The sequence below is a fragment of the Synchiropus splendidus genome, chromosome 1 (genome assembly GCF_027744825.2).
Source record: "Synchiropus splendidus isolate RoL2022-P1 chromosome 1, RoL_Sspl_1.0, whole genome shotgun sequence".
Taxonomy (NCBI): domain Eukaryota; kingdom Metazoa; phylum Chordata; class Actinopteri; order Syngnathiformes; family Callionymidae; genus Synchiropus; species Synchiropus splendidus.
Genome location: NC_071334.1, coordinates 13,185,312 through 13,201,243, shown reverse-complemented (window position 1 = coordinate 13,201,243; position 15,932 = coordinate 13,185,312). Strand labels below are relative to the sequence as shown.

Below are 15,932 nucleotides of genomic sequence, written 5' to 3'. Positions count from 1 at the left end.
CAACACTTTTGTGATTCATCATTGTCGCCTCATAATACAGTTCCATTATCAGCAAGTCACAGGGACAAACCGACCTGGTTGGTCAATAAGAACCAGGAGGTGTGGGGTCACACACACACACGACCAAGGATTAATGAACCACTGCTTTCTTCCCACCTGTCTCTGGAGGGTGTGAGCACGTCCCTCAGTAGGGGAGAGGGAGCATCTGCGCTCGGACGACCGGTCCTGGCTTCTCTCCTCCGAGTTACACCGAGACACGTCAGGAGAGAGAAGATGGCGGCGTTCTTTGGAGCGTCCTCTCTCGTGAAGACTTGCGTCTTTGTGACTCAAGCGTGGACCTCAGGGACAGGAAATAAACAAAGTAAACAAATTCCTCTGATAACCATGGAGATTATGTGCACGGGGTCTCCATCTGTCCATTTGTAAACAGACTGACTCTAAACAGACGCACATATTTCAGCACATAAACGTCGGTCAGACATGAGCTAAATTATCAGAGAATTTATTTTACTGGTGTCCTGAAGGTTCATTTGCATTCAAAAGACTAAAGAGTTATGTTTTCAAGTTTGGTCTTAGTCACCGGCACCTCTATCACCAGCAACCTCAGTACGCTGTTGCTGCTCCTCAACATTAAGATGAGCCAGCTCAGGCTTCCTGTGAGGATGACTCGCAGGTGCATCCATTGGAAGGTAGACCACGTCCATACATCCCATATATGACATGCACATTGCATTTGAACCCATCAGTATTGCCAGAGGGGAGCTCAAGGCTAGCCCTCAGGAGCTGAAGCCCCTGACTGAGAACAAAATGATCCATGAATCATGGCTACGCAGGCACTTCGAACTAGCAACGCATCCATTCTGGAAAGCAAACCAGCAACCTGCGGAGCAGAGGTTTACGTCTGACATAAGCCACATGATGTTTTTTTCAGGTTTGTCTGACCATATAATAACTCTAAAATGTGGAGCCATTGAACTAAATGTATGGCACGAGGTTCACCTATTATTCATTGTTGATCATCATGAGGTATATTTAATTCAGTGGAGGGAAGTTGAGACGCTCCAGTCTGCAGCGTCGCTCACACACACAGACCGGGGCCACGTTATTGGTGGCATGAGCCAGTAAAAAAATATACAAGTAAAATAAATGGCGCACACATTTCTATCCACGCCGCATGATATTTCGAAGAGGATCACGGTCAAATGTATGAATTTTAAACACATGCACAAGAGACATGCCGGATGCGAACCAGCAACCTAGTGACACACAGAATGTGCTTTAACCGCTACACTGCCACTGAGTCATGTGACACTCTGTTCAGGTGAGCCTTACATATTTGTAGGATGTGGCTCTTTTCAGCAGCACAGTAAAACTAAGTATCTCTTAGTCTGTGACTGGTTGGCCACTCCTGTATTAAGGTCACAAAATACAAGAATGATGAAGTGAAATCCCTCAGGAGTAAGATACCAAGATACTAAGAATAGTGATCAAAAGAGCTCCGTTGTTGTTAAATATTTGAGTGGATCGTTTTACAGTTAGTGCTAAGCCAAAACAACAGTTCGCAGCTCACCCCATGCCCCACACGCCAACACAAACGTTCACCAACTCAGCATTGGTGACACCACGTAAGACCAATGACATTACTAAACCTCTACAACACATACTTCCACAGGTTGCGCGTGTTTTGACAAAAGCTTATCAACTGACCTCTGAAGCTTCTCTGGCGAGGCTTGTACGTGTCGTCAGGACTGACTCTCTCCAAAGAATGTTGTTCTTGCCACAGTCCGTTCACACACTGGTCTCCGATGGTGGAAAAGGAGCGCTTCATCTGACTACCGTCTGTAGACATCGCAGCCTACAATGCACACCAAAAAGCAACAGAAAGAAAAGGATGAGGCCTGGAAACATAACACGTGGTAGTCACAGCTGATTCATTACCTTTGTGTCAACAGCAAGCCTCGGCATAGACGACGCTCTGATTGACGCTGAGCGCTGAGGAGATTTGACGGCTGATGGGTCGAGCCTTGACTGCTGCTTCATTTGACTATACTCCACGATGTCTGGTAACTTCACAAACACCACAGAGATGAACTCTCCACCGACATTGACTGAATGACCTGGAAGCATTTTGAACAAAAAGTCTTCTACCGGAGTGTGTAGATGGTGGTGGTGATGCGAGTAGGAATACGGGTGATATGGGGAATGATAGTCATCGTCCTCTTCCTCTCCGGCCTCACCAGAGTGTGGCAGCGGCTGCAGGAACATCTCTTGAGGAGAGATGGGGCTCAGAGCCACGAAACCGCCTCTTGTGCTGAAGAGAGAGAAAGTCAGTGGACTCTGAAGTACAACATGTTCACCTGTTTGTGCGTATATTATTGTAAGTCTGAAAGATGTTTTACAGAGCAGATCCGGCGCTGTGACCGAGGAATGACAAGGATTTGGCATTGCATAGGATTTCCTGAGGCAGCGAGGAGGCATCCATTCTCTGGAACATTGGCGCATGTTTCTACCGAAGAACACAGGTGTGATGTGCTCAGCAAAACAGGAAATCCAACAAAAGATTTATAATTTGGCCAATCAATAGTACCTGCTCCTCCAGCTGCTGCCGGAGCTTCTTGGCTTTATTCTGCTTGTAGTAATCCATGATCATCATAGCGGCGTAGATCTTACCAATTGTCATGTCACTAGCTATAGAACAGAAAGGGAAACGTGTCAGTGGAGCAATACATCCAGCTGGCCTGATGCCAGGTTTGGAGCAGGGGCAGAGGTTAAGAGTAGGGTTCAATATCTATATCAATATATTAATAAATAAAAAAGAAAAAAATATATATGTACAAAATATTAAAACAGCAACACATTCAAACATTTTCATTTCACCTTTGTGAATGGGAACAAGAACATTGAGAGTCTTCTGAGACAGATGAGGCCAGATGATGCTGATCTCCTTCTGAAGGTCAATGTCCATCTGATTTCGATCTTCCCCACCTGCATCAGCAAAAGCATCTTTGCGTCCACCTTTCGCTGTTTCACACTGCAAGACTTGAAGTTCTGCCCAACTGACCTCGGGCGATCTTGACCTCCAGGGCGGTGCGGATCAGAGCCATGAGCGTGGAAGTGAAGTGGACCGACATGTCCTCGTCCACAGGCATGTTCATCAAGACTAATCTCTGGTTATTGGAAAAGCAGCAGTATTAGCTCAAGCATGGCTCGGCAAAATGATCGGAGCGATCCATCATGTGGCAGTCAGAGATGTTGGCTCATCAATAACGGATTCTCTACTGCAGCCATTGGAGGAGGTTCTCGCATTTATGGTGACAATAAGAGCAGCACATTGCATTGATGGTGCAAGTTGATTTTTTTCAGTAGTTACTAATTGAAAATGAACGTTATTAGATGTATTAGTTATTTTTTATGTACAAATTGTATTATTGATAAATTTAAAATGGAGCAAAAAAAGTAAAAATTTGGATGACACATAAATGCATGTCTAGCTGCTGTTTCAAAAATAGTAGTCGCTAGTATGTAAAATAATTCACATATTTTTGTGACTGTTTTATGCAAACAGCTGAACAGTTCTTAAGATGTAACTCACAGGAAACCATGCAGCACACAATAAGGTCCCCATACATGCGCAGGCATCACAAACTATAAAGCACAAAGAGCACCAAACAGGAAGCACGTGCAGGGCGGTAAGTGAAAGCCATGACCTGAAGATGTTTAACAACGTTTTCATCACTTGCAAAAATTCTCTTCTTAAGCTTAAAAGAGCCAAAATACACGACTTCATTCTCTGCCAAGATGCAAAGCAAACATGTCTTACAGAAAAAGTGTTCAGTGCCAAAAGCAGGGCTTTTATTAAAAAAAGAAAATCATACAATTCACAAAAATGCATCAGTCATAGTTGAGCCAAATATGACATATTTCCGTCCACAGTTATTCTACCTTATATGCCACTTTGGAGGGGCATTTCTTGCCAAGGCCAAGAGGTGGCGACATGTTGGTCAACATCTCATACATATCAGTGTAATGGATACGACCACTGGGGGCGCCACAGAGCCACGAGGAAGGGAATAACAAACAGGAGAAGGACAAGGTGGAGGAGGAAAAGGAGGAGAGACATATTAACATAATGAGTGTGAAGGTGAAAGAAAGGGCTGGGGAGATTTATTACAATGTGTAACGCAAAAGGGAAAGGAAAACCAAACAGGTTATCTTCTTTCTATGCTGCATTTGGGGCATAGAAATATTAGTCACCTTGGACAAAATGAACAAAGGAATGATGGTCACCAGTCTCTGAATCTGGTGTCGTGTAAATACTTACACAGCATGTTCTGATTTGAAACATTTAAAGGCCCATATTATTTAGCTGGTTTTAACCTCTTAAGACCTGAGCTTTTCCTGAGTTTTGCTTTTCGCAATTTAAGATAGAAAATACTTAAAGGGAGTAAAAATTAAACTTTGTCCCGTAAGAAAAGTTATCAGAATGTTCTGCTCTGTACTAAATCTGGCCAGTTGATCAACATTTAAAAGAAACGTACCATGGCACTGAAAGACAAAGATGTAATCTGCACATATGTGGACTGGAGACCTAAGAGGTTAAAGAAACAACAAACTAACCAGAGTTTGATTTCAAAAAAAGTACAATACTGAATGAATGAAGCAAATGCTACCTTTATATCAAGTGTGAAAGAACGCCGTTCATCCATTTCTGAGTAATTTACTTCAAACTAGAAAAGGACTCAGGGAGTGCAAACCTTCGCCGAGCAACTTCAGTCCAACCTCAAGACAATATCCCAATGACTGCCTGGCACAACTACCCTATCACCCAATGATAAAAAAAAAAAAATCCTGGAACCGGAAATCACTTCCAAAATGGAATCGTTTTCAATCCGTCAATAACTTTGCAAATTATTTTGAACCAAGGCAGACAAACCAACGCTGTTTTTAAACATAACAGCCTTGGCAGAGGTAACAATAACAAATATGGCACCTGCACAAAACAATGTTTCGCATGTCCTCATTACGTCATAAGAACTAGCGTTCATGAAACCTATGGAATTGATAACGCTAAAAAAAAAAAAAGAAGATGAAGTTTTGGTTGTGAGGGAGAGGAACCTGTGCTTCACTTTCACCCAGCTATGAAGGCTTAACAGATTTAGAGAAGTTTAGTGAAGTCTGTGGTCTATGCAGCCAACATTTCACAGCGGACTGTTACATAGACATGACTTGCTACATTGTAGGTTTTGTGGAAAATGACTCTGTGTCCGTGAGAATGCGTGAATCCATCCTCTGGAGCTGGTGTCTTGAGTAAATACAATGATCATGCCATATGCTGAAACACTCCTTTTGAATGAATAAAACTGTGAACTTCTAGTTCTGCGGGAAAGGACTGGACATCTAAGCGCTCTTCAAAACAGCATCTCAGTCGTCTCAGCAACACATGGTTTCGATGTTACACTAACTGACGCGCTGAAGTGCATCTCACTTTTTGGTTAATATTTGGTTATATTAACCTCTATTAATCTTTGTTTAAGCGGCATTAGTGATTGATATTTTTGATAAGTTAAAACCGGAATGGAGTCATTGGCAATGTCAATTTTTCTAGTACTTGTTGCGCTGTCAAGGTCAATAAAGATTTAAAACTTTAAATTGTTATCCTTATGCAAAGCAGCGGTGCTTTATTCGTATGTGAAATGTTACTGTTGACAATCAAAATGCACCATAACACCCTTTCGAAGTTAACGCTATGCCTTATTAGTTGACGGCTTTCTAAACACACCTCAAAGGATTTTTCTGGTCTCCAGCAATAACAGGATATAACTACTACTGAGGTGACCAAACCAACAGCAGCACAACTTCAGACATGGCGGACGCAGCATTTACACTGTCTTCTAATTATTTACATGAACCCAACGGTGGCAGGCTTGGTCTTACTTAAGTCTCAGCAAAGAAAGAATGAAACAAAAAAAAAGAAAATACAAAGGTTTTTAAAATTCATTTCATACTTCCATTATTTTTGAGAAGCTACATAAAGCATAATATGGGACCTTTAAACCAGATCCAGAAGGTAGAAAGAACCAGGATTCCCCAAATCCAATCCAGGCACGTCACACGGGTTTGTGACATTTGTTTATATGGAAACATTATGCCTCTCAAGGATCTGCTTGGAAATCCTGTGCCTTAGTACTGTGAGACTGGACTCCCATCATTCTTTAACCCAGGCCAACCTGAGACACACTTATACTAGAGGTCAAGCAAGCTAGAGATGGTCAGCGAAGAGGAAGGAGGGAAGCCCCACAGGATGGGCTTGTTAATGTGGGGTAAGCCAACCTTGCATGCCACCCTGTGGGGGCAATTCTTTCCAAAGCCCAGAGGAGGCGAGATGGAGCGTACAACTTTGTACATCTCCTTATAGTGGATCCTTCCACTGGAAAGAACATATATGCGTTAAGTCCTGGGTCACTTCAACCCAAGAGTCCACAACAAAGATGCTTGTTACATCTTAGCAGCCAAAAATGCGGGGACAGTTCCTAAACACTACATTTCATTGTCAGTGCTCAACGGAGTGCCACTGAAAATATGTAATGATGGAAACAAGGTAAGGCTTGTGTATTAGATGCAATTTTAGATTGGATCAAAACAAAGGCTGCACTGACCAGGCTGCTCGGTCATACTCTCCCCATATCCTGACAAACTCATCCAGGTGGTGGGGTCCCAGGATAGAAGAGTCTCGAGTCAGATACTCAAAGTTGTCCATGATCACTGCCACAAACAAGTTCAGCATCTATAATGCAGCAGAGAACATTGTATTTTCAAGAATAATATATCTTCCACTGTAAAATCAGCTCTACACATCCCAGTCAATCAGAAGGCATGTGCCACCTCTTACCAGAAATGAGCTGAAGAAGATGAAGGACACAAAGTAGAAGTAGGCAAAGTCGGAGCCACAGCCCCCCTCCTGGTCGGTGGTCAGGGCTGCAGGTGACAGAGAGGGGTCCGTCTCACATCTCTGTCCACCCAGGCATGACAACATGATCTCTTGCCATGATTCCCCTGTTGCACTCCTGGACACACGACCGACACATATCAGTAAGATTCAGGTCCGGTTTATCTTCCTCACAACTAAGTCAACCTGAAGAGAAGCAAGAGAGCTCCGGAGAACGTCTTGAAATTGTTGTGTTGGTTAATGTGAGTGTCTTCATTCAGCTTAATATTTCCAAACACCTGAACAGGAAATTACAGGTTAACTTACTGTACAAATGACAATAGTATTGATGAATGCTAACACCGACCTGCATGCCGATGATGGCGTAGATGAAGAAGAGCATAGCGATGAGCAGACAGACGTAAGGCAGTGCTTTGAAGGACTGCACAAAAGTCCAGAGAAGGATCCTGATGGTGTAGCCTTGTCTCAGCAGTTTAATCAGACGTGCCGCTCGGAACAGCTTCAAGAAACTCATGTTAAACGTGTCGACAAACTAAAAGAAGGGAACATGAGAAGAGAAACAGAAATTTTATTTGACCAAAACCTACCACTGATGCAATACCATGACCTTAACCACATTAACACCGTTATATATTAATATTTTATTTATTTATTTTTAAACAATAATTGTCTCATTATGTGCCAATTTTGGAAACAAATAATTGATTATTCATATAAATACAATAAAAAAAGACTTTTGTTTTTCTTGAAATGAGTGTTCATTATTTGGGCGGTGAACAAAGTAAAGGAAACATTCATGCAAGACACTGTGACAGAAAGACCAGCCAGACTATTTTCCTCCTCTTCCCCTCACAATTCCCTTCAGGGGCTGCCTCAGCCAGTCAGCCTTCTCCACCTCAATCTACAGTCAGGTCCACAAATGTTGAGAACTCAACACACTTCTTCTTTCAAATGAAAAGAACAAAATGCGTTTTCCATCCACATCAAGAGACAGGAATATGAATTACAGCGTTTGCCTCTCAGATTAGCCGTTTCATAAACCAAATGGTTTGGTTTCAGAGTAAGAGACTGGGGAAAGCATGGAAGTCAATGAAATGAGTCCATGTCCCACTATTATAGTGCTGTATTTCACCCTGCCAGTGCGTCCTTTTTTTCCTCCCTCCATCTCTTCCTCCTCCTCCAACAATCACTCAAAGACGTTGTTACTATATGAATAATTAAAAACACAATAACCACTGACTGATAAATATATCTTTCATGTGTTTTTTTTTGTTTTTAATCACCTGTAGGTCAACCACAATCTCTGTGATGCTTCCCAAAACCGTGATGAAGTCAAAAATGTTCCAGGTGTCCCTGAAATAGTTCTGAGGAAGAAACATATTTTAATTCAATTTGCTCATCAACATACACTTCACGATGTGTATGATCTTTCTTACCAGAAACCCAAAGGCCATGATCTTGAGGACACACTCCACTGAGAAGAGAACAGTGAAGGCAGTGTTCAGGTGCTTCAGCACAGCTTCATAGGCCGGCGGTGCCGAGTAGTACTGTAAATACAGCGTTGGCAGGGGTTACTACAGTTCAGCACATCGCCGATGCCTCTGATTCAGGGAGCAGTTTAAACTTCCTCTCCAGAAAAATCCACATGTTGATGGAACATTCCTCCAGACCCATAAATAGTGACCTCGGCGGCGCTACCTTTCATCCTCAGCACTATAAAAAGAGTCATTCCTCCAGGGGCGGCAGCCACAGCTAATGAGGTCATGCTAAATAGCAGCCGCTGGACATGATAGATCAATATTTAATACCTACTGAGTCACCGGCGTCTCAAAGCAGAAAAAAGGAAACGCTTCTGCTCATAATCGGAAAAGAGAGAATCGGTACACAGGGGACCTTAAATCAATCATCGTCCTGTCTTGAGGAATTATTAGGATTATGGAACAACAGTGGGCTTTAGTTAAACACAACTGGTTATGTTGATCTAGTGTTGTTGTGTTCAACTAATAATATTTTTATTGTAAAACGTCACTGTGTTTCTTCTTACCTTCATCATGAGCACTATAGTGTTGAGTGCGATCATGGCCAGGACTGTGTACTCAAAGGAAGGTGACACCACGAAGTGCCACAGACGGTACTGGAACGTGTGGCGATTCTGGGGCATGTAGCGGGTCAAGGGCTTGGCACTGATGGCAAAGTCAATACAGGCTCTCTGTGCCAGTGGAGGGAGGGAGAGGGAGGGAGGGGGAGAGAGAGAGTGCAACACTTCACCAGTAATGAAAAGAATGGCAACAAAAAGACTGAAATTTGAGATGAGAAAGGAAAATGTCATGCACTAAAAATCCTGACCTCATTCTTCTCCAGGCTGCACTCCTCCATCATCTTATCACCCTGTTCCTGGAAGGTGATGATGATGAGAGCGACGAAGATGTTGACAAAGAAGAAAGGAAAGACGACAAAATAGATGACGTAGAAGATTGACATCTCCATCCTGTTGCCGTGGCTCGGACCTCTGTCTTCTTCGGTCACGTCGACTGAGTGCTGCAAGACCCTGATGGATACAAGTGAAATACAACTTGTGTGGAGTCTGCATTCACAAAGATGTGAAAGACACGATGCTCATAATTGTAGAAAGAAATGAGCAACAACACAGTTCGCCTTGACAGTAGCTGCAGCACTATTCAAAATAGTATGAAAATACTACCTGGTACTGCCTAGTAGTAGTAGTAGTTCACCATACTTTGTGCGCTATAGAAACAAAAATAGTCACGCTATCACACGTAGACCCTTCAAACTGATGATATCATTAATACTACCTCAAGAAGTCCCTGTACTACAATGGATAGTGTCAATAAAATAGCTTTAAAATTGAGCGAGCAGGTTGTGGCCATATGGCCCCTGGGAGGCACTTCGGCCGTAACTCTTGTTTGTAAATAAAGACCTTAAAACTAAGCTTTTTTTTCTAAATAATTGTCTGTTCTCATCCTGTACCACAGATATCCTTGCAAATACCACCTCCGGTTTCAGTCAATAGCCTGAGTGCCCTTTCAGCAAACACTCACTGTGGCCATCCCTCTCCAGTGGAAACAGTGAAGAGAGTCAGCAGCGCCCAGACCACGTTGTCATAGTGAAATTCATGTCTCTTCCAGTCTCGTCTCTTCACTTCCTTCTTGTCTTTGCCATAATCAATGTAGTAACCTCTGCAGCAGTAGGGGACATTAACACAATGAGGAAATCAAATACAAAAAAAAGACTAAAAAGAAATGAATTAGCAAGAGTTACTGGCAGTCCTTCTCCGTGTCCTTGGAACTGTCTGTGCAGTAGAAGAACTTCCCTTTGAAGAGCTGCACGGCGATGACGGCAAATATGAACATGAACAGTTTGTACACGATCAAGATGTTGAAGACGTTTTTCAGAGACGTCACCACACAGTCAAACACGGCCTGGAAGAGAGACAAAGTTACAGTCCAGAAATAAAACAAAACAATAAAACAACAATGAACATTTCTGAGATTAAAAAAGAACATTACAAACTGAGCCATTATTATTACCACAAATTACAGCCAGATTTATTCATTGATTCATTGAAAATTTTAAGACACGGTCACTAACCTTGAGTTTCGGAAGTCTCTTAATGGTCTTCAGTGGTCGCAGGACTCGCAGGACCCTTAGAGATTTGATGGTTTTGATATCTCGACCTTTATTGTTCCTGCACAGAAAAACAGAACTCTCAGTCTGATCACAGTCAACACATATCCACAGCATCAATATATCAGGGCGAGTAAAAACTCATCTTACCCCATTACATTCCTGTGGGTCCCAACATATCGCAGTCCATGTTAAAAATAAAGGCATGAGTAATATACAAGGGTGTAATAATGCAAATCAATGTATTTATTAAGAAATGGAAATATGACTGACGTGAGGGCGAAGGCCACCAGTGCTCCCACCACAACAATAAAGTCCAGGATGTTCCACAGGTCTCTGAAGTAGGAGCCGTCGTGAAGGATCAGACCCTGGTCGATCATCTAAGTACACAACATGACAAATACAGGTCTTTGACACTCAGCAAAACTTCTTCAATCCTGGTGCTATGATTTGAATCAATACTTTCAGTATGAAAAGTCTTACAGGTTTTTTTGGGCTGTTTTCCTGATCCTTTGGCGTCAATTCCATTTGTGTTATGATTGTCCGACAGCCACTTGGTCAAAGTGGTTACTGACTACTATTTATAAAGAGTAATATTCACTCTTTATAACTATACAGAGCGGTTTATGCGCAATGACTAGGTGCCAGAACAGGTTCTGTCAGTAATATTTTGGGGGTTAAATTGTTCAGCGATATCACAGAGCAATGTGCAAGTGCAGCAGCAGAGAGACGCAGTGGGATCTGGATTAAACAACCAATAACCAATATTCTGGGCAGAAATGTTGCCATTTAATACTGTCATAAAAACTATCACCATAATATTGTCACGGAAAATCGATATATATTTGAGTATTTTTGGATAATAATTACTTATTATGTGAGTTCTCAGAGCTTCGTCCTCTTAATCTTGTTATATTTGGTGATAAATTATTACACTTCCCAGCCAGGACCAAGTCTCAAAAAACCCCAAATTACTGTAGAACCAATATGTGTGGAAATGACTTAGACAGCAATGAAGAATGTTGATGTTGACGGTCGATGCCATTTCATGTTTTACTTAACCTTAATGATCATTTCAAAGGTGAACACGCCAGTGAAGACGTAGTCGAAGTATCGTAGAACCTAGAGGAAAAAGACAGCGGTCAGAGAGATCCCGAAAGTGATTTGGATTCCGTGTTCAGAAGCCATTGAGAATCAATTCCTATCACAAGAAAAGGCGTTTAAAGCCTTCCTCTACTTGTTAAGGACCAACAGATGAGGTACAACAATCACCCTCATCCTTCCCATCACCACTCAGCATGTTTCATTTCCATTCTCTTGTCTCATTTGGAATTCAATTACCCCCTGTTGCTTGCACAAAAAAATACAAAGCGACCGCTCTCACTTTTTTGATGCGTAATAGAGAAGACCAGAGACATTTACAAGGGCTGGAGTGTCTATACATACTGAATTAATCGTGTCTGGGTGGTTAATATGGGAGCAGCGCTTCACTGCAGTAGTAAATGAGCGCTTAAAATTCATGCAGACCAACCTTGTTCCAGTCAGAAGTAGTCGCAATTGGGTCCTCAGCGGCAAGTGCTATGCTGCTGGCTGCTATCACCACGAGGATGGACATTTCAAAATACTTCAGGTTGACCACATAGTGACACACTCGCCGCACCCTTAAAGGCAAGCAGGTTGACATGATAAAACACGGAAAAAAGATCCACCTCACATTGTTTCGCCATCAGTAGAGGGATGAAGTCGCAAAAGAGTGGAAGCGCAAGGCAAAGCAACACGGAGGAAATAACAAGGGAGGTCATGTTTGAACTTTGTGAGAAACAGGAAGAATGGAGTAATGAGCAGTTGCACCTGAGCCATGGGTGGAATAAACAGAAAGCACTGAGCTCAGCAGGAATAGAGTGAGACAGCTGTTCAGACAGCTAAATGATCAATTATCCAAAATGAGAGGACGACGAGTTTTGCTGATCAACTCACGGGTTGTCGGGTTTGAAGATAAACATGCTGTTTGGAGTGACAGCGTTGGCAACTTTAGTCTCTTCAACATCTTCCTTTTCTGGTTTGACCACTTCTGTGTCCTTGTTGTACACTAGAGACATCAAAGGAACAAGATCGCAGTGAGAACTGTGTAGAGCTACCGAGGTGTAGAAGCATGCCAAAGCAAATTCAGCTTATAAATGTGACTAGCCAAGGATGTTTTTAAAATGAACTGCTGTCAGTTATAATATCTGAGTGAATGAATTTTGAAGCACTGTTGCTAGTAATCCAAAGAGACATGTAATCTTAAGAACATCCTAGAACCCAGGAGCTTCAGCCGTCTCCGTCTATCTGAAAAGGTGAGATAGCAACACAACACGTCTTCTCAACTACAAATTAGCATCTTGCTTGAAGCGATGTTGCTCTTTGACAGACAGGAAGGCTTGGAATAAATCAACCATTTTAATGAAAAAACACGCAACAGACCCTTGTCGCTACCTGAGATGGTGGAGAGTTCCAGGAATGATTGCTGGTTGGTGATGTCGATGACCACACTGGAGCAAAGTTGAGCATCGTCACAAGCTTCTTCTTTCTCCTTGTCCTCTGCACTGGCCTCGGGGAAGACAGTGGGTGGAGGCTCGGAGTCCTCAGGCTTCTGCTCATCCTCCTTCAGAGGGCCAGCGTGGTTGTTGGGTGGCTCAGCTTCACCGCTCTCATTCTGGTCCCTCTGCCTACTGGGAACAAGGATGGTAACAGTTTTGGGACCTGCGATTGTATTGTTTTCTATTGAAGTTTGGTGGATAAAGACGAATTTCTGGTGTCGCCAGCGACTGATGGCAATTGCTGCGTTTACTTCTCTGAATGCAAAAGGCATGCGAACATATTCCTGACATGTTTGTTTTGCAGATGTTTGAGTCACTGCGCATGTTTACCCAGCATGACATGACACTAAGCTAATTGCTAACAAACACGAGTCCTCCGGCACCGTGCGGCGCTGCAACTGAAGCAGTGCATCCAGTGCCCGCATCAACAGCTAGCTTCAATGTCATACCCGCTCTGCCCTCTAACTGGCTTGGCTATTGGTTACCTCCACTCCAAGGCCCCGCCTCACACTGGAGAATCGATTGATTGGCTCTCTGGCCAGGACGGCTCCACCTCTACCATAAAAGATGTGTCTGCCGTGACATGCCCTCCTTTTTCACTGAGACACCATCGGACGCTTTTTGAAGATGGAGACTTCTAATGTCTGCAGCATTTGCAAAGGTGAGATGATTGATAACCACGATGCATGTGTCACTTGCAGAGGGTTAGGTGTATAAGGAAAGGCACCTGCTGGAGCTGCTTGTCTGGCTATCCCTTGAGGCCCATGATATGAAGAGCCCCCTCACTTTTAAAACCTGGCTACGGCTTACAGAGCTCATTGCGAAGTCGAAGGAGAGAATTGGGACAAAAAGGGTCCGCAACCTTGGCGAGTCATGGGGCGCCTGTCTAGCTCCCCACAGCTGTCCAATGAGCAGACCCTTCCGGGGTAACAAGACCAGTTGATGGCCGCTCTTGCCCACAGAGGTGTTACCGATGTGGGAAGCAGCTTAGGGCCCTCACAAATTATATGGCCATAATAGGGGGTCCCTCGACTGCTTGGCCTACTCTAGGAGTTCCTTTTTGGATTATGAAGTCCAGGTGTCATCGATGGGTCTCCTCCGGATGTCTCAGGACGTATAGCGGCAGACAGCAGGTTTTCTCAGAGTGGAGGTAGCAAATAGCGACATTCAGGTAACATTTCTCAAAACAAACCCACAAAAAAGCAAAACGTCTTAAACCACATAAATTATTATAATGTTGTTTGCTTGAATGTGTAGGCAGGTAGTGTAACAGATGGCTTGTTTACAAATAGAGCAAGTGTGTAGTGGAAGAGTCTCTTCCTATAATATGAAATAATAAAGCCTTATTGACAGTATATAGCATATCGTTCATGAAGTGCTTCTTCTGTGCTTCTGGCTATCCACACTTGGTTTGTAGAACTGTGCATGTCAGAATAGCTTGGTTCATAGCAACTGCTGGCAGCATGAGGTCATACATTTGAATGGGATAGTACTATTTCGTGGCACGAATACAGGTAAGATTGAAATCTCCAATCACAATACATTGATTCTGAATGTGGAAAACTAACCATAAATAGAGGAAATAAACTTGGTTGGTGTTAGTTAAACTTAAATAAGTTAAAAAAAACAAAAACTGACCTGAAATGTATATTTTTGCGATGTGCTTAAAAGCCACTTATAAAAAGAAAGTTTGACTTAGATCCCCAATAGCATAAGGGATGTGATCACATGTTGTCATCGAGTCATCCTCCGTACACGAATGGCTTCATGATGAACAATATTGAGAATCACTCAGGGCGCCTCACCTGCTTCCCTCCTCTGTGGGCACTTCTTTCATGGCCTTCTCAGGTTTCACATCCTCGTCATTTTCAGCATCCCTTTTTCTGTCTTGGCTGACCGAGTTGCTTTCAGTTTTTGTGGATGAACTTTGACCTTCGTTTCGGGATAGATGGTCACATGACCTATGCCCTCTTCTAGCTCTGCCTCCATGAGCTCCCATCTCGCCGCTTAATGGCGGGCGGAATTTCTTGACTGCCCTGTGTTGCCGGTCGCCGGTCAGCCTGGGACTCTTGCACTCTCTGATATCGTGATTTGGGTTCGCGGAGAGAACAGCAGGTTCCGACTCTGTAGGCTCTGGTATTGTGTCCTTCAAAGTCGTGCTTGTTTGATCGACCGGTACGGGAGGTTCCCCCGCCAGGTTCAAATCCAGCGGCATGGAAGCGACTGAGGTCGGGGTTTTTGCTTGAGGGGAATGTGGTTCTGCTAAGTGCCTCTGACTCCCAGAGAGTGTGTTTTGGGTGACCTTGCTGTGCAGTGATGAAGGGCGTCCATGTGTTGAGCCTGGCTGACCATCCTTGTCCTCGGTTGGGCTGCAGTACAAGATCTCCCTGCTGGACATCTGACGGTGTCGGCGCAGCTGGCTGGTTCTCTGTTCCCACACCGACATGGTCATGCGCTTTCTCCGTTCTCTCCTGGACATGAAAGAGTTAGAGGGGTTGAGTGGTGGGCGGCCCTCCCTGACGCTAGCCTGAGCCTCCTCCAGGGAACAGGAGTAGGTGGGCCGGCTGCGGTGAATGGCTCTTTTCCTGTACAGGTAGGGCCGCCTCCTCCGACTTCCCCTAGGAAAAATAGAAAAATAGTTGCTGAGCAAAGCGGCAGAGACACAATGCCATCAAGGGTATAAAACTTCTTTTAATCTACTGATCAATAGTTTTTGTATACTATTTATGAGCTCTATGAACTCCGAAGTGAGACAATGATAA

The 15,932-nt window shown here is 43.5% G+C and overlaps 1 protein-coding gene across 9 annotated transcripts in view; it reads right to left on the bottom strand.

The window, feature by feature from the left end:
* The window catches only part of LOC128771792 (voltage-dependent R-type calcium channel subunit alpha-1E), a 67,336-nt gene that overhangs the window by 1,698 nt on the left and 49,706 nt on the right, over positions 1 to 15,932 (bottom strand). For 2 of the 9 annotated variants that reach the window (XM_053887676.1, XM_053887851.1), the window contains 27 exons: positions 14,976 to 15,788; positions 13,067 to 13,302; positions 12,569 to 12,680; positions 12,123 to 12,252; positions 11,654 to 11,713; positions 10,865 to 10,971; positions 10,742 to 10,753; positions 10,556 to 10,652; positions 10,226 to 10,386; positions 10,006 to 10,143; positions 9,293 to 9,494; positions 8,991 to 9,155; positions 8,383 to 8,493; positions 8,230 to 8,310; positions 7,293 to 7,478; positions 7,133 to 7,224; positions 6,890 to 7,064; positions 6,657 to 6,784; positions 6,331 to 6,427; positions 3,062 to 3,167; positions 2,878 to 2,985; positions 2,588 to 2,688; positions 2,400 to 2,506; positions 2,149 to 2,311; positions 1,939 to 2,067; positions 1,708 to 1,855; positions 157 to 338 (listed from right to left, as the gene is read on the bottom strand). In XM_053887676.1, the coding sequence (XP_053743651.1) occupies positions 157 to 338; positions 1,708 to 1,855; positions 1,939 to 2,067; positions 2,149 to 2,311; positions 2,400 to 2,506; positions 2,588 to 2,688; positions 2,878 to 2,985; positions 3,062 to 3,167; positions 6,331 to 6,427; positions 6,657 to 6,784; positions 6,890 to 7,064; positions 7,133 to 7,224; positions 7,293 to 7,478; positions 8,230 to 8,310; positions 8,383 to 8,493; positions 8,991 to 9,155; positions 9,293 to 9,494; positions 10,006 to 10,143; positions 10,226 to 10,386; positions 10,556 to 10,652; positions 10,742 to 10,753; positions 10,865 to 10,971; positions 11,654 to 11,713; positions 12,123 to 12,252; positions 12,569 to 12,680; positions 13,067 to 13,302; positions 14,976 to 15,788 (4,147 nt within the window). Of the gene's footprint in view, positions 1 to 156; positions 339 to 1,707; positions 1,856 to 1,938; positions 2,068 to 2,148; positions 2,312 to 2,399; positions 2,507 to 2,587; positions 2,689 to 2,877; positions 2,986 to 3,061; positions 3,168 to 3,942; positions 4,040 to 6,330; positions 6,428 to 6,656; positions 6,785 to 6,889; positions 7,065 to 7,132; positions 7,225 to 7,292; positions 7,479 to 8,229; positions 8,311 to 8,382; positions 8,494 to 8,990; positions 9,156 to 9,292; positions 9,495 to 10,005; positions 10,144 to 10,225; positions 10,387 to 10,555; positions 10,653 to 10,741; positions 10,754 to 10,864; positions 10,972 to 11,653; positions 11,714 to 12,122; positions 12,253 to 12,568; positions 12,681 to 13,066; positions 13,303 to 14,975; positions 15,789 to 15,932 lie in introns of all 9 variants that reach the window. The other 7 variants (XM_053887589.1, XM_053888196.1, XM_053888027.1 and 4 more) reach the window with 5 other exon arrangements.